Raw genomic sequence first — 24955 nt, 5'->3', positions numbered from 1 at the left:
ATACAGCTGTAGACAGAAGTCAAAGATCCAACATCAAACATACAACTGATGTCCCTCCTGAGTTCTGCAAATTAGGAAAAGTCCAAGTTGCTTTTAATATGCTTGCAGTCAACCCCTAGTGATGTAACTGCCTACGTCAACACCTTCTACTCATGAGACCAAGCCCATGCATATACAGTTGTACTAACTTGCAGGAGAGACAATAGTTCCAGTGTTTTCTAAGGGCTTCAGCAGTAATTTTCCACCCCCCAAGTTGCTTTACAGTGGTATGTCTGACTAGTCTCTTATCTCTTTACTCCCCTGCAGGGTTCTGTGTTTAATCTCTTTTAGCCTTGAGGCGCTTTCTCACAGACACCCTGTTTTGATTGCAATAACTCACACATCTCTCAGACCATTTTTTTTTATAAGAGGCAAAGACTTAAATAACTGGGAGACAATATTACACCTTATAATGAATATATACAGTATATCACAAGTGAGTACACCCCTCACATTTTTGTCAATATTTGAGTATATCTTTTCATGTGACAACACTGAAGACCTAAACCTAAACCATATTGAGCATCTGTGGAGAATCCTCAAACGGAAGGTGGAGGAGTGCAAGGTCTCTGACATCTACCAGCTCCGTGATGTCGTCATGGAGGAGTGGAAGAGGACACCAGTGGCAACCTGTGAAGCTCTGGTGAACTCCATGCCCAAGAGGGTTAAGGCAGTGCTGGAAAATGATGTTAGCCACACAAACCATTGACACTTTGGGCCCAATTTAGACATTTTCACTTAGGGGGGTACTCACTTTTGTTGCCAGCGGTTTAGATATTAATGGCTGTGTGTTGAGTTATTTTGAGGGGACAGCAAATTTACACTGTTATACAAGCTGTACACTCATTACTTTACATTGTAGCAAAGTGTCATTTCTTCAGTGTTGTCACATGAAAAGATATACTCAAATATTTACAAAAATGTGAGGGGTGTACTCACTTTCGTGATATACTGTATATCACTAATCTATTGTCCAGGACCCTATAAAGTAGTGGGGGAGTGGTCTTATAGCCCTTCCCCTTCTATGAATACAACATAAGCATAATCAATTATTATAATACATTAAACATTTGGTGCAGCCCCTATCATGACGCCAAGTTGACCCCATCAGTAGAAAGTTAGCTGAGTTTGATCTCTCTCTCTCTCCCACCTTCTGGCTTCTCCCTCCTTTCCTCTCTCCTGCACTCTGGTGATAATTTGGGAACCTTGTAGAAACATTGTCCTAATTACATGGGGCTTAGCACACGCTGTCCCCTCTATCCAGCAGCCCCTCCACCACAGTCCCAGAGGGGACCTGTGGCCGCCATGCACTGGGTTACCCCCTACCCACACCACCGTCACTCTGACTAATTTCATCTTAGTACAGTGCTGTCAGACATCTCCGCTGTCTCGGGGCTTGTAATCGATTAGCTGAATGGCTCTATACTACAGGAGCAGCCTGCCAGGCAGAAGGGGATTGGGCCAAACAGACAGTTTAAAGGACAGGTTTACAACAAATCCAGAAAACAATGAATTTCTAAATCATGAATTCAGTGGCAACGGAGCAGAGCGAGGCCTGCATGCTGTAACATCATGAGTCGTGTGACCCATTTTTGCAGCTCAGTACAGCACTGGAATCACAGCTAGCGAACACGACTACAGTAGAACCAAGCCTGTCCAGTTCCCAGAGTAGAGTAGATATAACGTTAAATTGAACCCTGGCTCACTCATGCAGTGTCACATGACCATGATAATATACTGTTGGTATGGAGGACCCGCAGTAACTGTATAGCTGGGATTGTTGATGATGATACACACTAAGACTGTAATAAAAATTTAATTATACTGCACGTCATATCTATGTTTGTTCATAACAAAAAAAGACACTAACCAATCAATAATTTTTATAAGAATGGTTAAGGGCATTCTGTCACGTCCTGACCTTAGTTCCTTTTTATGTCTCTTTTTTTGGTTTAGTCAGGGCGTGAGTTGGGGTGGGCATTCTATGTTTTTCATTCTATGTTTTGTTCTGTGTGTTGTATTTCTATGTGTTTGGCCTGGTATGGTTCCCAATCAGAGGCAGCTGTCAATCGTTGTCTCTGATTGAGAAACATACTTAGGTAGCCTGTTCCCACCTGTGTTTGTGGGTAGTTGCTTTCTGTTTTTCACCTTACAGGACTGTTTTGTGTCGTTCACTCGCCTTGTTGTTGTTGTTGTTGTTGTTGTTGTTGTTGTTGTTGTTGTTGTTGTTGTTGTTTTTTGTCATTCAGTGGTCAGTTTATTTAATTAAATTGACTATGAACACATATCACGCTGCGTGTTGGTCCGATGATTCCTATTCCTCATCGTCAGACGAAGAGGAGAGCCGTTACACATTCATACTATCTGATGAGGGTGTGATGCGGCGGTAATAATAATAATACGTCATATTATTGACTATTTCCATGTAATGTGCACTGCAGGGACTAGAGCAATGCATTGTCTATGTATTATATACTGTACAACACATTGTTGAAGATCTAAGCAATTCAATGAGGTAGCTGTTACTGGTCAACTAATGGGTGTGTGGGTTTGTTTACAGCACTGTTGTTCTAAAGGCGGGCGGACGACAAAGTAGTCAGTTAAGGTGATCTTTCTGTCTGTGTACACATCTACAGTCCCAGAGAGAACTCTGGTTGAACTTAGTCATGTCATGCATTTTCATTCACTTGTAAGTACATCAAGAGCATTAGGCCTGCCCATAAATACACATTCCAATCAGATATCTACGCCTGTAGAACATAAATACACTGAACAATATAAACGCAACATGCAACAATTTCAATTTAAGGAAATCGGTTAATTGAAATACATTCATTAGGCCATAATCTATGGATTTCACAAGACTGGGAATACAGATATGCATTTATTGGTCACAGATACCTTGAAAAAAAGCTAGGTCCTGTCACACCCTGGCTTGAGATATCTGTTTCCTTTATATTTTGGTTAGGTCAGGGTGTGACTAGGGTGGGTACGCTAGTTTTTGTATGTCTAGGGTTTTTGTAGGTGATTTGTATGTCTATGGTGGCCTGATATGGTTCCCAATCAGGGGCAGCTGTTTATCGTTGTCTCTGATTGGGGATCATATTTAGGTAGCCATTTCCCTTTGGTGTTTGTAGAATCTTGTCTATGTGTAGTTGCCTGTCAGCACTCGTTTGTATAGCTTCACGTTTCGTTTTGTTATTTTGTTTGTTCAGTATTTCATTCTTTAAATAAATAAGCATGTACACATACCACGCTGCACCTTGGTCCGATCCTTATAACGAATGTGACAGGTCCGTGGATCAGAGAACCAGTCAGGAACTGGTGTGACCACCATTTGCCTCATGCAGCGTGACATATCCTTACAACATGATCCTTGCGACATGGGGCCGTGCATTATCATGCTGAAACATGGTGGCAGATGAATGGCACAGCAATGGATATCAGGATCTCGTCACAGTATCTCTGTGCATTCAAATAGCCATTTACAAAATGCAATTGTGTTCATTGTCCGTAACTTATGCCTGCTCATACCACAACCCCACCGCCACCATGGTGCACTCTGTTCACAACGTTGACATCAGTAAACCGCTTGCCCACATTACTTGCCTACTTGAGACATCTGTGGCATTATGTTGTGTGAAAAAAACTGCACATTTTAGAGTGGCCTTTAATTGTCCCAAGCACAAAATGCACCTGTGTAATGATCATGCTGTTTAATCATCTTCTTGATATGCTCAATGGTGACCCGTCATTCAGGGCAAGGGCGGCAGAACTCCACCTGTTTTGAGACCCACATTTTTTGCGCAAAAATATATTTATAATTTTTTTTTTTGGGGGGGGCTTGCATGTTATTTTGACATTAATACGTGTCACATATCAGTTTGCAAACAATGTAAAAAATATATATATATTGAGTTAATAAAGCCGCATACAAACATGGTCTTTTTGTTTGTTTTCTTAAGGCAGCTCCAAAATGCAGGTGTTTCAGCCGACAGTAGCTCAGAGCTTTCTGTGGTGGTGGGGCGGGCCAGCAGAAAATAGGAGCATTGCGCTGTGATTGGCTCAGTATTCTGTCACTTGTTGGGACCTTGCGCAATCGCCTAGCTTCAGTCCTTTAGTAACGGTAGACATCCAAAATGTCAGCCCTTTGGGTCCTACCATAATGTTATATTACAATTGCCTTTCCAAGAAGGCTCACGTTCATTGGCCACAGAAATGACGTCAAATCATGTTATATGTACAGTAGCTTTGATTGGACTGATCATGTCAACATCATACTTTCACAATCCTAGCTAGCAGTCATCATCGTGAATCAAGTCTGCTGGCAAATTATTTTTAATCCTTGTCATATGGAGAGAAAATATAGATAAAATGTATCGGTGCTCATCGGCCATTGGCCATAAACGTTACACAACAAGTTGGAAATAGCAAATTCAACAATGAGATGTTTGGGAGGAATCGGTGACAGTGGCTAACCGCATATCGCAACTGGGAAGTCAGACTGGGAAAATACATTTTGAATGGTCATCCAATTGTAAATCTTTTTCTTTGATGACAAAATTTGCCAACAAAGGATTTAACAAGGTGAGTCCAAAAATGTCTTATACTGTATGCTTCTGCAAAAATGTCTTATACTGTATGCTTCTGCAAAAATGTCTTATACTGTATGCCTCTGCAAAAATGTCTTATACTGTATGCTTCTGCAAAAATGTCTTATACTGTATGCCAGGGAGGTATGGTCAGCCATATCAGCTATGTCTTTTTAAAAGGCAGTAAATGAGGCTGAATGAACTGTTTCGCTGCCAGACAAGGCTTCTCTGATAGCCAGGTGTAGTGGTAGTAAGGATTCACTCCATGGTGCTGAAAAGAAAGTTCTGCTGTTGGGACAGCTTTATGTTGGCCCTAACAGTCATCGTTATAGTGCAATTAATGCATTGTTTAGTGTTGTGTAGTGGCTTTGCTGGCATGCGTCTTAACATTCTTTGGGGGGGGGTTTGCCCCACCAAGATTTACATGCTAAAATCGCCGCTGGATATGCCACAAGTGTCAGGTGGATGGATTGTCTTTGCAAATGAGAAATGCTCACTATGTAAACAAATGTGTGCACAACATTTGAGAGAAATAAGATTTTTGTACATATGGAACATTTCTGGGATCTTTTATTTAAACTCATGAAATATGGGACCAACACTTTACATGTTGCGTTTATATTTTTGTTCAGTGTAATTTACAAACTAAAATGCCTGGATGATTAGGAGGGGAATGAAAGAGACTGATACATCGAAGATGTGAGTAGGCTGGGCGAGAGGAGAGAGCCAACAGACAGTCCACTTTAGAAAGTGTCCACAGAATTGATTTAACAAGTTTAATGTGTGCATTAATGTGGGACGATTACTGGTCCTAAGCTCCAGTGATGATATTTGTTCGACTGGCAAAATACTGCTCTTTAGAGTGCATCAATGGTAAAATACTGCTCTTTAGAGTGCATCAATGGTAAAATACTGCTCTTTAGAGTGCATCAATGGTAAAATACTGCTCTTTAGAGTGCATCAATGGCAAAATACTGCTCTTTAGAGTGCATCAATGGTAAAATACTGCTCTTTAGAGTGCATCAATGGTAAAATACTGCTCTTTAGAGTGCATCAATGGTAAAATACTGCTCTTTAGAGTGCATCAATGGTAAATACTGCTCTTTAGAGTGCATCAATGGCAAAATACTGCTCTTTAGAGTGCATCAATGGTAAAATACTGCTCTTTAGAGTGCATCAATGGTAAAATACTGCTCTTTAGAGTGCATCAATGGCAAAATACTGCTCTTTAGAGTGCATCAATGGTAAAATACTGCTCTTTAGAGTGCATCAATGGCAAAATACTGCTCTTTAGAGTGCATCAATGGCAAAATACTGCTCTTTAGAGTGCATCAATGGTAAAATACTGCTCTTTAGAGTGCATCAATGGCAAAATACTGCTCTTTAGAGTGCATCAATGGCAAAATACTGCTCTTTAGAGTGCATCAATGGCAAAATACTGCTCTTTAGAGTGCATCAATGGCAAAATACTGCTCTTTAGAGTGCATCAATGGCAAAATACTGCTCTTTAGAGTGCATCAATGGCAAAATACTGCTCTTTAGAGTGCATCAATGGTAAAATACTGCTCTTTAGAGTGCATCAATGGTAAAATACTGCTCTTTAGAGTGCATCAATGGCAAAATACTGCTCTTTAGAGTACATCAATGGTAAAATACTGCTCTTTAGAGTGCATCAATGGCAAAATAATGCTCTTTAGAGTGCATCAATGGTAAAATACTGCTCTTTAGAGTGCATCAATGGTAAAATACTGCTCTTTAGAGTGCATCAATGGCAAAATACTGCTCTTTAGAGTGCATCAATGGCAAAATACTGCTCTTTAGAGTGCATCAATGGCAAAATACTGCTCTTTAGAGTGCATCAATGGTAAAATACTGCTCTTTAGAGTGCATCAATGGCAAAATACTGCTCTTTAGAGTGCATCAATGGTAAAATACTGCTCTTTAGAGTGCATCAATGGTAAAATTGCAGAGAAAATACTATTACAACTTGTTGCTGGTAAATTGGAACCAAACGTTGTCTGTATTTCATTAGTTGAGTTACCCCAAGAAATAAAGAGATTTTGTACAGGCTCAATCACAGAGAGAGAGATGAAAAACCGGCTTATTACGCCCTAAGAAACCCAGAGCCGTTCTTTTGTTTTTATATTCAGCCATTTTCAAGAAACTGTCAATGGAGTACTTTCTTTTTCCATTGGGTTTGGGTTCCTCAGGCTTTTCCTGTCCAAGGTAAGACAAAATAATCATCATGCATCTTGTATGTAGTTGTGTCATTTCACAATGCCTGTTTGGGTTTTACTTTTTAATCTAGCCCGCCTACCACCGACATATTATGTCAACAGAGACTAACATTGAACGACAACATGGGTAGATAACCATTCACCTTCACACTGCTGGAGACACAGCTTTTTTTTGTAAGCTTTTTGTTACGGGCCTGGGCCCTATCCTGATGAGGAGAGGTGATACCTGGGCCCTATCCTGGTGAGGAGAGGTGATACCTGGGCCCTATCCTGATGAGGAGAGGTGATACCTGGGCCCTATCCTGATGAGGAGAGGTGATACCTGGGCCCTATCCTGATGAGGAGAGGTGATACCTGGGCCCTATCCTGATGAGGAGAGATGATACCTGGGCCCTATCCTGGTGAGGAGAGGTGATACCTGGGCCCTATCCTGATGAGGAGAGATGATACCTGGGCCCTATCCTGGTGAGGAGAGGTGATACCTGGGCCCTATCCTGGTGAGGAGAGGTGATACCTGGGCCCTATCCTGATGAGGAGAGGTGATACCTGGGCCCTATCCTGATGAGGAGAGGTGATACCTGGGCCCTATCCTGATGAGGAGAGGTGATACCTGGGCCCTATCCTGGTGAGGAGAGGTGATACCTGGGCCCTATCCTGATGAGGAGAGGTGATACCTGGGCCCTATCCTGATGAGGAGAGGTGATACCTGGGCCCTATCCTGATGAGGAGAGGTGATACCTGGGCCCTATCCTGATGAGGAGAGGTGATACCTGGGCCCTATCCTGATGAGGAGAGGTGATACCTGGGCCCTATCCTGATGAGGAGAGGTGATACCTGGGCCCTATCCTGATGAGGAGAGATGATACCTGGGCCCTATCCTGATGAGGAGAGGTGATACCTGGGCCCTATCCTGATGAGGAGAGGTGATACCTGGGCCCTATCCTGATGAGGAGAGGTGATACCTGGGCCCTATCCTGATGAGGAGAGGTGATACCTGGGCCCTATCCTGATGAGGAGAGGTGATACCTGGGCCCTATCCTGATGAGGAGAGGTGATACCTGGGCCCTATCCTGATTTTTATTTTTGTATTTTTTTGTTTTTAGCTTTATTTAACCAGGCAAGTCAGTTAAGAACACATTCTTATTTTCAATGACGGCCTGGGAACAGTGGGTTAACTGCCTGTTCAGGGGCAGAACGACAGATTTGTACCTTGTCAGCTCGGGGGTTTGAACTCGCAACCTTCCGGTTACTAGTCCAACGCTCTAACCACTAGGCTACGCTGCCGCCCCTGATGAGGAGAGGTGTTACCTGGGCCTGGGCCCTATCCTGATGAGGAGAAGTGATACCTGGGCCCTATCCTGATGAGGAGAGGTGTTACCTGGGCCTGGGCCCTATCGTGATGAGGAGAGATGATATCTGGGCCTGGGCCCTATCCTGATGAGGAGAGGTGATACCTGGGCCCAGTAAAACTGGCCACCTTAGACTAGTTGAGTATCAGGAGCATCAGCATTTGGGGGTTAGATTACAGGCTCAAAATGGCCAGGAACAAATCAATTTCTTCTGAAACTCGTCAGTCTATTCTTGCTCTGTGAAATTAAGGCTATTCCATGCGAAAAATTACAAAGTAACTGAAGATCTCGTACATTTCTTTGTACTACTGCCTTCATAGAACATTTTACAAAGGCATGCCATACCTTGTGGACGGCGCTTAATTGGAGCCAATTTCCTCCTTCAACATGCACGCCTTTGTGCAAGGAGGAGCAGGAGGAGCACTGCCAGAGCCCTGCAAAATGACCTCCAGCAGGCCACAAATGTGCATGTGTCTGCTCAAACGGTCAGAAACAGACTCCATGAGGGTGGTATGAGGGCCCGACGTCCACAGGTGGGGGTTGTGCTTACAGCCCAACACCATGCAGGGCGTTTGGCATTTGCCAGAGAACACCAAGATTGGCAAATCTTCACAGATGAAAGCAGTTTCACACTGAGCACATGTGACAGAGTCTGGAGACGACGTGGAGAACGTTCTGCTGCCTGCAACATCCTCCAGCATGACCGGTTTGGCGGTGGGTCAGTCATGTTGTGGGGTGGCATTTCTTTGGTGGGCCGCACAACCCTCCATGTGCTTGCCAGAGGTAGCCTGACTGCCATTAGGTACCGAGATGAGATCCTCAGACCCCTTGTGAGACCATTTGCTGGTGCGGTTGGCCCTGGGTTCCTCCTAATGCAAGACAATGCTAGAGCTCATGTGGCTGGAGTGTGTCAGCAATTCCTGCAAGAGGAAGGCATTGATGCTATGGACTGGCCCACCCGTTCCCCAGACCTGAATCCAATTGAGCACATCTGGGACATCATGTCTCGCTCAATCCACCAACGCCACGTTGCACCACAGACTGTCCAGGAGTTGGCGGATGCTTTAGTCCAGGTCTGGGAGGAGATCCCTCAGGAGACCATCCGCCACCTCATCAGGAGCATGCCCAGGCGTTGTAGGGAGGTCATACAGGCACGTGGAGGCCACACACACTACTGAGCCTCATTTTGACTTGTTTTAAGGACATTACATCAAAGTTGGATCAGCCTGTAGTGTGGTTTTCCACTTTAATTTTGAGTGTGACTCCAAATCCAGACCTCCATGGGTTGATACATTTGATTTCCATTGATAATTTTGTGTGATTTTGTTGTCAGCACATTCAACTATCATTCATTCAGATCTAGGATGTGTTATTTTAGTGTTCCCTTTATTTTTTTGAGCAGTGTATATATATATATATATATATATATATATATATATATATATATATATATATATATATATGTACCAGTCAAAGTTTGGACACACCTACTTATTCAAAGTTTCTTCTTAATTTTTACTACTTTCTACATTGTAGAATAATAGTTAAGACATCAAAACTATGAAATAACACACGGAATCATGTTGTCACCCACAAAGTAGCCACCCTTTGGGGTGACACTGATGACAAGGGATGACACTGGAGAGGAGAAGCAAGTACGGGGAGTCAAACGTTTTATTGGGAAAGGACATAGAACGAGACAGGACAGCGTCAACACACGGGTAACACATATGAATTACAATCAATGCAGCAGCGGGAACAGAGCAGGGGAACTGACAAATATAGGGGAGGTAATAAACAGGTGATTGGGTGAGTCCAGGTGAGTCCAATATTGCTGATGCGTGTGACGAGGGAAGGCAGGTGTGCGTAAATGATGGTGTCAGGAGTGTGTAATGCAGGGCAGCCTGGCGCTTGGGAGCAGGAGTGACAGCCTTGATGACAGCTTTGCACACTCTTGGCATTCTCTCAACTAGCTTCATGAGGAATGCTTTTCCAACCGTCTTCAAGGAGTTCCCACATATGCGGAGCCCTTTTTGGCTGCTCTTCCTTCACTCTGCGGTCCAACTCATCAATATATATGTCACGTTCTGACCATTATTTCCTTTGTTTTGTATTTATTATTTAGTATGGTCAGGACGTGAGTTGGGGTGGGCAGTCTATGTTTGATTTTCTATGATTTGGGGATTTCTATGTTTAGGCCTAGTATGGTTCTCAATCAGAGGCAGGTGTCATTAGTTGTCTCTGATTGAGAATCATACTTAGGTAGCCTGGGTTGCACTGTTTGTTTGTGGGTGATTGTCTATGTTGATTGCTTGTTTCAGCACAGTTCGCATTAGCTTCACGGTTGTTATTTTGTTTATTGTTTTTGTATAGTGTTTCAGTGTTCAGTGTTTTCTTTGTTAAAATTCATGATGAACACATACCACGCTGCATTTTGGTCCTCCGATCCTTCTCACCTCTCCTCTTCAGATGAAGAGGAGGACGACCGTGACAATATATGTATATACTGTAATTCTGCGGCCATAGTGCATACTTTGTCCCATGCAAACCCTGCATGATGTCAAAATGTATGTATGTCTTTGTGAATGGCATCATTTCACTTTTGCCACGACTTTATGACACAGACTAGGGGGATTTTCTATCTGCACCAAAACTAGACTGAGAGGGTTGCATTACACTGAGAGCCTAGAGAAAGCTGTGTAACATCCAAAGCCATGCAAATTCCAGCAGACCAGTCGGCTAGGCTACAGACAAAAAAACAACAAACCACTCGTTGACAGAGCTTAATTAAGGGATCTGCATAATTTGAAAATGCCATAGCACCCAAAACAATTATAATACAAAAAGTTGAAAATCAAACTGCTGCCTTGATGTTGATAGCATTTAATGGCAACAGCTCCTTTACAGCGTTAGAGAGTGTGTTTCTGGCATATCGTTGCCACGGCGCAGAGAGGAGATGCAGAAATGAACACTGATCACTGTTGCGTTAAACCAAATCAGAGGAAAAAGGAAGGGTTGATATTCTAGTTGTGACGATTAGACTGCTGTTCTCTCAGTCTGCTAAGAGGCATCTCCTTCACAGATGAAACCCCAAAACAAGTCGTCGGAGAAGAAAATAAATGTGTTATTAATCAGGAGAACATGCTCCTCCTGACCTCAGCTAAACAATGGGGATCAACACCTATAAATTGAGGGTTTAGAAGACTTCTCCAGACGCTCACATCTTTCTTCTTCATCAGTAATTGGCTTGGTGTGTTGTTCTGAGAGTACAAAGTGGTACAGGAATACGCAGTATATGCATCCTAAATGGCACACTATCCCCTATATAGTCCACTACTTTTGACCAGGGCCCATAGGGTTTAGGTTAACTGTATGCCACTACAGCATGTAGGGAATAGGGTGCCATTTGGGAAATGCACAACGATATTTTTGGCATCGTCCGTTTAGCCTCGTCTAATGTCACAGAATACATATACATATCTAACCATAAATCTAGGTAGTTGATGTCGGGAAGAAAGTACAGTAAGTTTTTTCTTCTTTTCTCTTCCAAGGTTTAATTTGAGTTGGGCTATTTTAGTCATCAAAACGTTGCTTACAAATTTAGGCGGAGAATTCAAAGCAGCGAACACTCAGCATCAACATGCTAGTTACTTGTGGAGAAGGATGCGGCTTCCTCAACTGTCTACCTGTTCATCCATCCCTCCACTGTGGCCTTTCAAGAAGGGCTACTGGTACTCACTCCTCCCTGCCTGACTCACACCAACATGTCCCTGGGTGATGCTTTCTCCTCTCCCTGCCCGACTCACACCAACATGTCCCTGGGTGATGCTCTCTCCTCTCCTCTCCCTGCCCGACTCACACCAACATGTCCCTGGGTGATGCTCTCTCCTCTCCTCTCCCTGCCCGACTCACACCAACATGTCCCTGGGTGATGCTCTCTCCTCTCCCTGCCTGACTCACACCAACATGTCCCTGGGTGATGCTCTTTCCTCTCCTCTCCCTGCCCGACTCACACCGACATGTCCCTGGGTGATGCTCTCTCCTCTCCCTGCCTGACTCACACCAATATGTCCCTGGGTGATGCTCTCTCCTCTCCCTGCCTGACTCACACCAACATGTCCCTGGGTGATGCTCTTTCCTCTCCTCTCCCTGCCGGACTCACCCACATGTCCCTGGGTGATGCTCTCTCCTCTCCTCTCCCTGCCTGACTCACACCAACATGTCCCTGGGTGATGCTCTCTCCTCTCCCTGCCTGACTCACACCAACATGTCCCTGGGTGATGCTCTCTCCTCTCCCTGCCTGACTCACACCAACATGTCCCTGGGTGATGCTCTCTCCTCTCCCTGCCTGACTCACACCAACATGTCCCTGGGTGATGCTCTTTCCTCTCCTCTCCCTGCCTGACTCACACCAACATGTCCCTGGGTGATGCTCTCTCCTCTCCTCGCCTGACTCACACCAACATGTCCCTGGGTGATGCTGTCTCCTCTCCTCTCCCTGCCTGACTCACACCAACATGTCCCTGGGTGATGCTCTCTCCTCTCCCTGCCTGACTCACACCAACATGTCCCTGGGTGATGCTCTCTCCTCTCCCTGCCTCACTCACACCAACATGTCCCTGGGTGATGCTCTCTCCTCTCCTCGCCTGACTCACACCAACATGTCCCTGGGTGATGCTCTCTCCTCTCCTCTCCCTGCCTGACTCACACCAACATGTCCCTGTGTGATGCTCTCTCCTCTCCTCTCACTGCCTGACTCACACCAACATGTCCCTGGTTGATGCTCTCTCCTCTCCCTGCCTGACTCACACCAACATGTCCCTGGGTGATGCTCTCTCCTCTCCCTGCCTGACTCACACCAACATGTCCCTGGGTGATGATGTCTCCTCTCCTCTCCCTGCCTGACTCACACCAACATGTCCATGGGTGATGCTCTCTCCTCTCCTCTCCCTGCCTGACTCACACCAACATGTCCCTGGGTGATGCTCTCTCCTCTCCTCTCCCTGCCTGACTCACACCAATATGTCCCTGGGTGATGCTCTCTCCTCTCCCTGCCTGACTCACACCAACATGTCCCTGGGTGATGCTCTCTCCTCTCCCTGCCTGACTCACACCAACATGTCCCTGGGTGATGCTCTCTCCTCTCCCTGCCTGACTCACACCAACATGTCCCTGAGTGATGCTCTCTCCTCTCCCTGCCTGACTCACACCAACATGTCCCTGGGTGATGCTCTCTCCTCTCCCTGCCTGACTCACACCAACATGTCCCTGGGTGATGCTCTTTCCTCTCCTCTCCCTGCCTGACTCACACCAACATGTCCCTGGGTGATGCTCTCTCCTCTCCTCTCCCTGCCTGACTCACACCGACATGTCCCTGGGTGATGCTTTCTCCTCTCCCTGCCTGACTCACACCAACATGTCCCTGGGTGATGCTCTCTCCTCTCCCTGCCTGACTCACACCAACATGTCCCTGGGTGATGCTGTCTCCTCTCCTCTCCCTGCCTGACTCACACCAACATGTCCCTGGGTGATGCTCTCTCCTCTCCTCTCCCTGCCGGACTCACACCAACATGTCCCTGGGTGATGCTCTCTCCTCTCCCTGCCTGACTCACACCGACATGTCCCTGGGTGATGCTGTCTCCTCTCCTCTCCTCTCCCTGCCTGACTCACACCAACATGTCCCTGGGTGATGCTGTCTCCTCTCCTCTCCCTGCCTGACTCACACCAACATGTCCCTGGGTGATGCTGTCTCCTCTCCTTTCCTCTCCCTGCCTGACTCCAACACATCCCTGGTTGACAATGACAATAATGCTGCCATGTCATGGCTATGCTGGCGAGGCCACTCCGAGTCCAATGCCCTATATAGTGCACTACTTTTGACAAGACCCATAGGGAATGTAAGGAATAGGGTGCCATTTAGGATGCACACCCAATGTGCTTGGCCTCCGCCACCGACCTTGTTATCACTACTCATTGGAGGGCAGGTGCAGTCAATTCACCTTTGTCCTCTTTCTTAATCTGCACGGGTCAAATAATATCAACACCACAACATTTTAGCGAGGCAAAGAGAGAGAGAGAGAGAGAGAAAGAGCGAGAAAGAGAGAGAGAGAGTGAGAGAGAGAAAATGCTTTCAGAGAGGGCTGTTATCAGAGAGGGACTTATTATAGATATTAATAAATGAAACTGGTGACTGAAAACTGTTAGTCATGGGTTGAGATGGCAATAGCTAAATGCTTCACGCATGAATTGTCTGGTTTTTCAGACCCCTGCCAATGTATTTTCTATCTCCACCCGCATCCCCCACCAACTCCCCCCGGTGTATGCTCTTTAAATTGTAGAAATCCATTGGTTTGAATATGAGGGTCTTTGAGACAGCAAGCAAACAGTGTTTAAACCCTGGCTATTGAGGTGCAGCAAATGGTGAGATTAAATTGGATGATTAAGGGAGTCATTTGTGTCCTGAATGATTGGGAGGAACCGTCACAAACACTTCAGGGGCCAGAGCCCTCTCTGACCTTCCCCTGAAGGTCACCTTCTCTCTCGCTCTCTCTCTCTATATATATACATATACACACAGACACACACAGACACACACACACACACACACACACACACACACACACACACACACACACACAGTGGGGCAAAAAAGTATTTAGTCAGCCACCAATTGTGCAAGTTCTCCCACTTAAAAAGATGAGAGAGGCCTGTAATTTTCATCATAGGTACACTTCAACTATGACAGACAAAATGAGGGAAAAAATCCAGAAAATCACATTGTAGGATTTTTAATGAATTTATTTGCAAATTATGGTGGAAAATAAGTATTTGGTCACCTACAAACAAGCAAGATTTCTGGCTCTCACAGACCTGTAACTTCTTCTTTAAGAGGCTCCTCTGTCCTCCACTCGTTACCTGTATTAATGGCACCTGTTTGAACTTGTTATCAGTATAAAAGACACCTGTCCACAACCTCAAACAGTCACACTCCAAACTTCACTATGGCCAAGACCAAAGAGCTGTCAAAGGACACCAGAAACAAAATTGTAGACTTGCACCAGGCTGGGAAGACTGAATCTGCAATAGATAAGCAGCTTGGTTTGAAGAAATCAACTGTGGGAGCAATTATTAGGAAATGGAAGACATACAAGACCACTGATAATCTCCCTCGATCTGGGGCTCCACACAAGATCTTACCCCGTGGGGTCAAAATGATCACAAGAAAGGTGAGCAAAAATCCCAGAACCACACGGGGGGACCTAGTGAATGACCTGCAGAGAGCTGGGACCAAAGTAACAAAGCCTACCATCAGCAAGGGCATTGAAGATGAAACATGGCTGGGTCTTTCAGCATGACAATGATCCCAAACACACTGCCCGGGCAACGAAGGAGTGGCTTCGTAAGAAGCATTTCAAGGTCCTGGATTGGCCTAGCCAGTCTCCAGATCTCGACCCCATAGAAAATCTTTGGAGGGAGTTGAAAGTCTGTGTTGCCCAGCAACAGTCCCAAAACATCACTGCTCTAGAGGAGATCTGCATGGAGGAATGGGCCAAAATACCAGCAACAGTGTGTGAAAACCTTGTGAAGACTTACAGAAAACGTTTGACCTCTGTCATTGCCAACAAAGGGTATATAACAAAGTATTGAGAAACTTTTGTTATTGACCAAATACTTATTTTCCACCATAATTTGCAAATAAATTCATTCAAAATCCTACAATGTGATTTTCTGGATTTTTTTCTCATTTTGTCTGTCATAGTTGAAGTGTACCTATGATGAAAATTACAGGCCTCTCTCATCTTTTTAAGTGGGAGAACTTGCACAAGTGGTGGCTGACTAAATACTTTTTTGCCCCACTGTATATACATACTGTACATATTTCTCTACTCCCTCTCTGTTGTGTCCCCACCCCTCTTTCTCTGCCCCCCTATCTCCTTCTCTCTTTTCACCCATCCATTAATGCTGTGGTGCATCAGTCAATGCTGGAGTTGATCTTTATCAGAGGGATAAATCAATAGTAACGGTGGTGAGAGAGAGCAGCCAACATGATTTAGTTGATATGCATTAAAGGTGGAGTGACGGACTGACTGGACCAGGGAGAAATTGGCACTGTAATGTTTTAAAATAAACAATATCACAGAATAATTTTGGACATTTTGATTCATGCCAAGGGTTGAAAAGCTACCAAAACAACTAATTATTAAAGGTATTACTGCTGCCTTAGTCAAGCCAATTACATTTGATTGGATACTTTCTTTGCTCAACAAGCTCTTTTCAAGTGTTTTTAATGTACTGTCGAAGCAAGTCTAATAGACAATTTTTCACGACTGTTATTGTCCTTGGGAAAAGAACCTTGGCTATTAGCCTTGTCCGAACCATACGGCTCTCACCAGCTTCCATTCTGTTTCGCTACACAGATAGTGAGATCAGAAGGCTACTTGGCTACAGTAGAGAGTTGAGACCTTCATGGCAGGGCGATGTGAGAAGGCCATCTCAAGGCAGTGCTCTTCTCTGGCCTCTATAGTGTAAACCCACAGTGATTTGTACTACTTTGTGTGGGTATTAGCTGCAGCTGACTAAACGGCCAGTCACAACACTAGAAGAAAGCCTTTCCATATTCATTCCAACTGTCCCTCTGATTTATTTCTCCATTAATGGACCATTTGCAGAAGAGCAAATTACTGAGCCCATCGACGCAAGGTGTAGTGCCTGGCTACATGAGCAAATAATGCAGCTACAGTAGGCTATGCATTGAAATCAAAATAAATACTTTCAAGGCTTGATTATTTTACAAGGGTGTCCAATTTTTTTAAATAAATAAAAACAAAATATACAGTAATCACATTGTGTAAAATAAAAGTCACAAAAAATGTACAAATACGCCTATTATAAATACACACATTACACACACATGTTACACACACACACACATATATACAGTTGAAGTCAGAAGTTTACATACACTTAGGTTGTAGTCATTAAAACTCGTTTTTCAACCACTACACACATTTCTTGTTAACAAACTATTGTTTTGGCAAGTCGGTTAGGACGTGTTCTGTCTCCTAGAGATTAATGTACTTTGGTGCGAAAAGTGCAAATCAATCCCAGAACAACAGCAAAGGACCTTGTGAAGATGCTGGAGGAAACAGGTACAAAAGTATCTATATCCACAGTAAAACAAGTCCTATATCGACATAACCTGAAAGGCTGCTCAGCAAGGAAGAAGCAACTGCTCCAAAACCGCCATAAAATGCCAGACTAGGGTTTGCAACTGCACATGGGGACAAGATCGTACTTTTTGGAGAAATGTCCTCTAGTCTGATGAAACAAAAATATAACTGTTTGTCCATCATTATGTTTGGAGGAAAAAGGGGGAGGCTTGCAAGCCCAAGAACACCATCCCAACCGTGAAGCACGGGGGTGGCAGCATCATGTTGTGGGGGTACTTTGCTGCAGGAGGGACTAGTGCACTTCACAAAATAGAAGGCCTCATGAGGTAGGAAAATTATGTGGATATATTGAAGCAACATCTCAAGACATCAGTCAGGAAGTTAAAGCTTGGTCGCAAATGGGTCTTCCAAATGGACAACGACCCCAAGCATACTTCCAAAGTTGTGGCAAAATGTCTTAAGGAAAACAAAGTCAAGGTATTCGAGTGGCCATCACAAAGCCCTGACCTCAATCCTACAGAAAATGTGTGGGCAGAACTGAAAAAGCGTGTGCGAGCAAGGAGGCCTACAAACCTGACTCAGTTACACCAGCTCTGTCAGGAAGAATGGGCCAAAATGCACCCAACTTACTGTGGGAAGCTTGTGGAAGGCTACCCGAAACCTTTGACCCAAGTGAAACAATTTAAAAGCAATGCTACCAAATACTAATTGAGTGTATGTAAACCTCTGACCCACTGGGAATGTGATGAAAGAATAAATAAATAAATCATTCTCTCTACTATTATTCTGAAATTTCACAGTCTTAAAATAAAGTGGTGATCCTAACTGACCTAAGACAGGGAACGTTTACTAGGCTTAAATGTCAGGAATTGTGAAAAACTGAGTTTAAATGTATTGGGCTAAGGTGTATGTAAACTTCCGACTTCAACTGTACATATGCAGACAGACAGACAGGCAGACAGACATACACGCACACACAAGTGCAGTCTCATACTGCTAGTAAGCTACTGGCAACCTCTGCGTTGTCGTCTCCATTGATGAATGAAATAGTTCACAGAAGCAAACAGAGACTCTTCATTAAGAGAAAACATCCAAACATCTTAGTGATTTCATGTCCCAGTAAAAAAATCATGTAAAAAGTCATGTTTTATTTAGAAAATGACTCATATTCAGCCACAGTGTTTTGTCTTCTCCTCATGTTCCATTTCATTGTAATCCGTTCTGGAATATAAACAAAGTGACTACACTCATTTCCATTAAACCACAATGTTCAACAACAGCGCTTCCCGGAGCTGTTTGTGCCCACAAAAAAAGTGTATAAGTAATTGTTTCCATGGCAATTACTTTATTTGGTTGTGCATACTAAAATAAAGAAAGAAAATAACACAAACATGCCCACCAGCCTTCCAATGTAGCCAAAAGCAATTTCCTCTTCTAAATGTAGTTATGCAAAGCCTATGGGCATCATCAGCATTCAGTAATGACTTTTATAATTACTGCTGTTTTTCTGACACTGTGACTGGGGAATAGAACATCTCACATCACAGCCATTTATTAAGTGGGGGAAATGTAGGAAGCTGTTTAGCCAATGCAGTACCTCTACTATAATACACTAAGCTTTTAGTAAAGAGCTGCCATTTTTCCAAAAGGTGCATAAACACCACATTTATTCTCTGTGTCCTGAGTGTCCATTGTGATGAAAAAACACCATGACTAAGTCCCAAATGGCACCCTATTCCCTTTATAGTGCACTATTTTTAATTAGGGCCCATAGGACTCTGGTCAAAAGTAGTGCACTATATAGGGAACAGGGTGCCATTTGCGGTGCACATATTAATCCCCTCATTACCAGCCACAGTGCGTGTGGCACAGTGGGCAAGAGGGAAAGTGCACTTTAATCAATGCCCTTTTCAGCACCAACCTTCTTACCCAAAACGACTTCACATGGATGGACTGGGCCACTTAGGGATTACAGCTAGATCGCTCTGCCAGGCGGTCAAAGGCTTCAACCAGATAACGTGTTAAACACCATTTGATATAGTAGTTAATATTACATTACCCCCTTGGTCAGGTGGGTGGCACATTGGTACTATCCCCCAAGCAGTGGCAATGGGAAGCAGTGCATTATTTGCTGGGAAAAGGCTGGTAAGATATCAATGGTGCCGGGAGGGAGGGTAGCATGCAGACACCTCAAGGTCAATGTGAAAAGTCACTGACAAAACGATGTACCTTGGAGCAAGTACATGGGCTTCTGGCACTGATTCCATTCTTTTAATAGTTGCTTTACAGCTGAGGTAAAAAAGAAAAGACCAAGTGACAGGTACAACCCTTACGAGAAGTGCACAGTTATCCATTTTGTATTCATACCAAAAATAATGCACATCATTTCTCAAGCAAATGAGTTGAATATGTATGAACTGAATGTTTCCGTATAACCCCTTAACAGTAGAAACGTCATTTCCATTTGTTTTTCTTGCATTTCCTGATATAAGCCTTGTCTGTTGTAAAACATCAAAGTGGTAAACATATTGCCACTATGTGAAATATGTTGTAATGGTTGGTCATAACTGAGGAAACAAAAGAAACATCATATCTGAAAGGGCTGGATGGATCATAAGTACAGAAATGCCACTGCTGCGTCTCTTCTCTCTATAATTAACACAACTAAGGCTTTCAGTCCCAAATGGCACCTTATTCCCTATGTAGTGCACTACTTTTAACCAGAGGGCCGGGTCAAAATAGTGCACTACATAAGGTGCCATTTGGAACGTAATGTGCTGAGCCCATTCAGGGGACATCAAACAGTATGACACATAGACTAGAGAGCCTCTCTGGTTGGTCTATGAAGATGATGCTTGACCCCTAATCTAACGTAAGGCTGCCAAACAACACTGTATTCAAGGGAGTTAAATGAGTCAGTTGCATGAATTGAAATTAATTCTGCCATCTTTCAGTGAAGAAATTCTCACCTTTTGTATTCCAATAGTAAATTATGTCCTACAAAAATGCTAAAATTCAGAGAATAAACAGGTAAACATTAAATGTACTGTATGCATAGTAAAACATGAATTGTGGAATGTTGTGGTGATGGAAGGAGGTCTCTATTTTGGAGCCACCCAATTCTTGCGTCTGGCATTTTACTGACTCCTCTCTGTTCTGCTCTACTCTGCTCCTCTCTGCTCTTATCTGTTCCTCTCCTCTCTGCTCCTCTCCTCACCTCTCTGCTCTTCTCCTCACCTCTCTGCTCCTCTCCTCACCTCTCTGCTTTTCTACTCTCTGCTCCTCTCCTCACCTCTCTGCTTTTCTACTCTCTGCTCTGCTCTTCTCCTCTCTGCTCCTCTCCTCACCTCTCTGCTTTTCTACTCTCTGCTCCTCTCTTCTCTGCTTTTCTACTCTCTGCTCCACTCCTCTCCTCTCTGCTCCGCTCCTCTCTGCTCTTCTCCTCTCTGCTCCACTCCTCTCTGCTCCCCGCCTCTCCTCTCTGCTCCCCTCCTCTCCTCTCTGCTCCACTCCTCTCCTCTCTGCTCCACTCCTCTCCTCTGCTCTTCTCCTCTCTGCTCCTCTCCTCTCTGCTCTTCTCCTCTCTGCTCCACTCCTCTCCTCTCTGCTCCCCTCCTCTCTTCTCTGCTCCTCTCCTCACCTCTCTGCTCCACTCCTCTCTGTTAATCTCCTCCCTGCTCGTCTCCTCCTCTCCTTTCTGCCTCTCTGCTCTAATCTTCTCCTCTCTGCTCCAATCCTCTCCTCTCTGCTTCTCTCCTCTCCTCACCTCTCTGCTCCTTTCCTCACCTCTCTGCTCCACTCCTCTCTGCTTCTCTCCTCTCCTCACCTCTCTGCTCTTCCCCTCTCTGCTCCACTCCTCTCCTCTCTGCTCCCCTCCTCTCCTCTCTGCTCCTCTCCTCACCTCTCTGCTCCACTCCTCTCTGTTCATATCCTCCCTGCTCCTCTCCTCTCCTCCTCTCTGCCTCTCTGCTCTAATATTCTCCTCTCTGCTCCACTCCTCTCCTCTCCTCACCTCTCTGCTCCTCTCCTCCCCTCTCTGCTTTTCTACTCTCTGCTCCACTCCTCTCCTCTCTGCTCCTCTCCTCACCTCTCTGCTCCTCTCCTCACCTCTCTGCTTTTCTACTCTCTGCTCCACTCCGCTCCTCTCTGCTCCACTCCTCTCCTCTCTGCTCCTCTCCTCTCTGCTCCTCTCCTCTCTGCTCTGCTCTTCTCCTCTCTGCTCCTCTCCTCACCTCTCTGCTTCTCTCTTCACCTCTCTGCATTTCTCCTCTCTGCTCCTCTCCTCACCTCTCTGCTTCTCTCTTTACCTCTCTGTGTTTCTCCTCTCTGCTCCACTCCTCTCCTCTCTGCTCCTCTCCTCACCTCTCTGCTCCTCTCCTCACCTCTCTGCGTTTCTCCTCTCTGCTCCGCATGCATGAATAATAATATGCCCAGGTGGCGGAGGGGTTGGAGGGGAGGAGGAGGCGTCGCCAGCCTTCAAACAAGAGAAAGGTCACGCTTGTTTGTGCAGTGTCCTTCAACAGATGTGAACTGCCTCTGACAGAGACTAGCAAATTTCGGGTTAAAACGCTCGGGAAAAAAATTGTTGATGGGTCAATTACGGTAAAGGTCAATAGAAGGCAACGAGGAAGGAAAGAAGAGCGGCGAGAGAGGAGAGACTAAACTTATGATAATACATCAACAGCATTTGGAGAGAGAGAAGTGGAGGTCAAATTCCTTTAGCTTTGATGCCAGTACTATCGCCTATCATTTTTATTACATATCCGAGCAATCTATACTCAACTTTGTCACCTTGGTTTTGTATTCCATGGAATAGAGGCTGGTTTTAACTACGTTTGGCAACTCAGACAGACATCAGCGCCATCCAAATGCCGGATCTGTATGTTAAGGCACAAGGCAAATTGATTGAGAGACTGTGTCTGCTAAATGAACTGGGCTGGCCATGAATCAGAAACAGTGTAACTCTGCTGCTGTATGACGCTGGCCTTCATCTGTGTAGCATAAACAACTCTGAAAAGAAAAGGGCCTGGCCTCTCCCTCATCTGATAATGTACAATAACACAGCATACCCTTTTCCCTCCTCCTGCATTACCATGCAGTGCATTGCTAAGCCTGGCTCCTGTGTGTGTGTGTGTGTGTGTGTGTGTGTGTGTGTGTGTGTGTGTGTGTGTGTGTGTGTGTGTGTGTGTGTGTGTGTGTGTGTGTGTGTGTGTGTGTGTGTGTGTGTGTGTGTGTGTGTGTGTGTGTGTGTGTGTGTGTGTGTGTGTGTGTGCGACATCTGTAAACCAATCAAAACGTATGACCCCCTCCACATCCTCTTCCAGTATCCATATCCTACCTACAGCCTCTATAGCCTGCTGTGTCTGGCAGGCTGGGAGCTGTGGAAGCTCCGGGTCAGGCTCATCTAACGTAGCCTATTCACAAATAACACTGATTCATGGGCAGAGGGACATGGTAAACCGTCTTCATTAGCTACCGGCGATGCACAGCAACAAAACGGATGGGATCAATACGCCACTCTGTTCAGAATGAAGTGAAAATAAAATGTGGTGAGTTAGTGATTCAATTCTGACTGCCACTATCTGTCTGCCGATAGAAATACAAGACATGCAGCAGAGGTGGAGTCATTCATTCAAATATCCAAATGTAAAATGTTTCTGGTTCAATGCCCCCCCAGCAGCATTGTGTACTCATCTTTGATTGAATGTAAAGTGTAGGCTATAGGTCTTAGTTGTATCAGGAGGAAATCAAGCAGCCTTTTCCAATCCAAATCATTCAGCAGTATATATTTTCTAATTAAAATGCATGTGTCTCTTCAAAGCCAGACAACAATGATGCCATCTGGTGTGTGTGTGTGTGTGTGTGTGTGTGTGTGTGTGTGTGTGTGTGTGTGTGTGTGCCTCGGCAGAGCAAACAGCTCGCATTGACTGAACATTTCTGCAATTTACTTTAATCTTTACGGTCATTCCTACTCCATCATACCCTATTAAAATATATAGATCTGTATATTCTTTAAGTGCACTGCACAAAGACTCAATTTCAAAGGCAAATTCGGTTACATTTGAATATACTCAGAATTTCTGCATGTACTAATAGGCTCAAACTGTATCAAAGTTAAATGTTTACATTTTCAATATGTGTGACCAGACCACAGGTGCCAGAGTTCCTAATTTCCCCTCCGCTCTAACATTGAGTGTAGGCTTGTGTCCAGTAAAACATTCAAGGAATATCTCTATTTACCAATAGTCAGATTAACTTGTGGATACGATTTGTATGTCTCTGTGTCCAGCATGAAGGAGGTAGTTTCACGAGCCAATGCTAACTAGCGTTAGCCCAATGACTGGGAGTCTACAGGTACTGTAGTATATGCTACGCAGAGTCATAAAAATGTTATCTATGAGTTCATCTGACCCTGGGTAAGTAGAAAGATTTCTTAAATACCAGAATCTCACAGAATCCCTTTAATCCCGTCATGGTCTACAGGAGTTGACGTTTTATAATATTAGAATTTACAGTATTACCTTAATATCACAGTATGTTAAAGCTCAGACAAAGAGAGATATCATCAATGTTTAGCTGGTAAAGTGAGTGAACCATTGATATGAACATTTGGTACTGAACTACAGATCTAGAATCTTAATTTGAGACAGTTTGCTACAGCGGGTAAATAATCCTACAGCAAAAGGACATGTGAATGATTATGTGGATTATAATTAATGGACATTTTTGTAGAGGTTGATATATTTTCGTAATGGAAAATCAAGTCTGAAATTTCAAAGTGAAGATTACAAACTTCAGATTTGTTTTTAAAACCTCAAAATACACTACACTTTTTACATTTCATGTGTTGAAGGAAAGTTCTCCTGCAACCGGGTGATTAAATGAAGATCCTACATCTGTAGACTGAACTAAATTGTGGGTAGCTGGACCATGGTGGTGAATGGAGCTGACCTTTGACGGAGGTGTTGGGCGGTGGGCCTTCCATGCGCAGGTTCCATGGTGGGTCCCCCTGGTTGGCAAAGTCCCTCATCTTAAGGTAGCTGATGGTAAGGCGGATGATGGAAGCCTTGTCCAGCTGGCTGGTGATGGCACCGGGCAGGGGCAGCATCTTAGCCAGCTCGTAGAACTCAAAGTTCTCCTTCCCCCGCCGCGAGCGAGCCGCATCCCGGGACTTCTCCTTCCTCAGAGCCTGCAACCTGGTGGGGACAGGAGAAGAGACAGGAGTTAGGACTGGGGTTGTGTTCAGTAGGGATAAAACATTTAGAAACGTTTTGATACGTGTATGGGAAATACTACCTCAACTCAGCAGTTAAGACCAGAGACATCTTGAAATTGGGAAATACTACCTCAGCAGTTAAGACCAGAGACATCTTGAAATTGGGAAATACTACCTCAGCAGTTAAGACCAGAGACATCTTGAAATTGGGAAATACTACCTCAACTCAGCAGTTAAGACCAGAGACATCTTGAAATTGGGAAATACTACCTCAGCAGTTAAGACCAGAGACATCTTGAAATTGGGAAATACTACCTCAACTCAGCAGTTAAGACCAGAGACATCTTGAAAT

At 44.5% G+C, this 24955-nt stretch overlaps 1 protein-coding gene across 1 annotated transcript in view; it reads right to left on the bottom strand.

Moving 5' to 3' along the window:
* The window catches only part of LOC115138827 (neuronal PAS domain-containing protein 3-like), a 329952-nt gene extending 305401 nt beyond the window's left edge, over window positions 1-24551 (bottom strand). Inside the window, exon 1 of the mRNA XM_065025795.1 lies at window positions 24339-24551. Within this exon, the coding sequence (XP_064881867.1) occupies window positions 24339-24495 (157 nt within the window). The 5' untranslated portion in view covers window positions 24496-24551. The remainder of the gene's footprint in view (window positions 1-24338) is intronic.
* Between the last annotated feature and the right edge of the window lie 404 nt (window positions 24552-24955).

Source organism: Oncorhynchus nerka, linkage group LG12 (genome assembly GCF_034236695.1).
Source record: "Oncorhynchus nerka isolate Pitt River linkage group LG12, Oner_Uvic_2.0, whole genome shotgun sequence".
Lineage (NCBI taxonomy): Eukaryota > Metazoa > Chordata > Actinopteri > Salmoniformes > Salmonidae > Oncorhynchus > Oncorhynchus nerka.
This window is presented reverse-complemented; position numbering and strand designations above follow the sequence as displayed.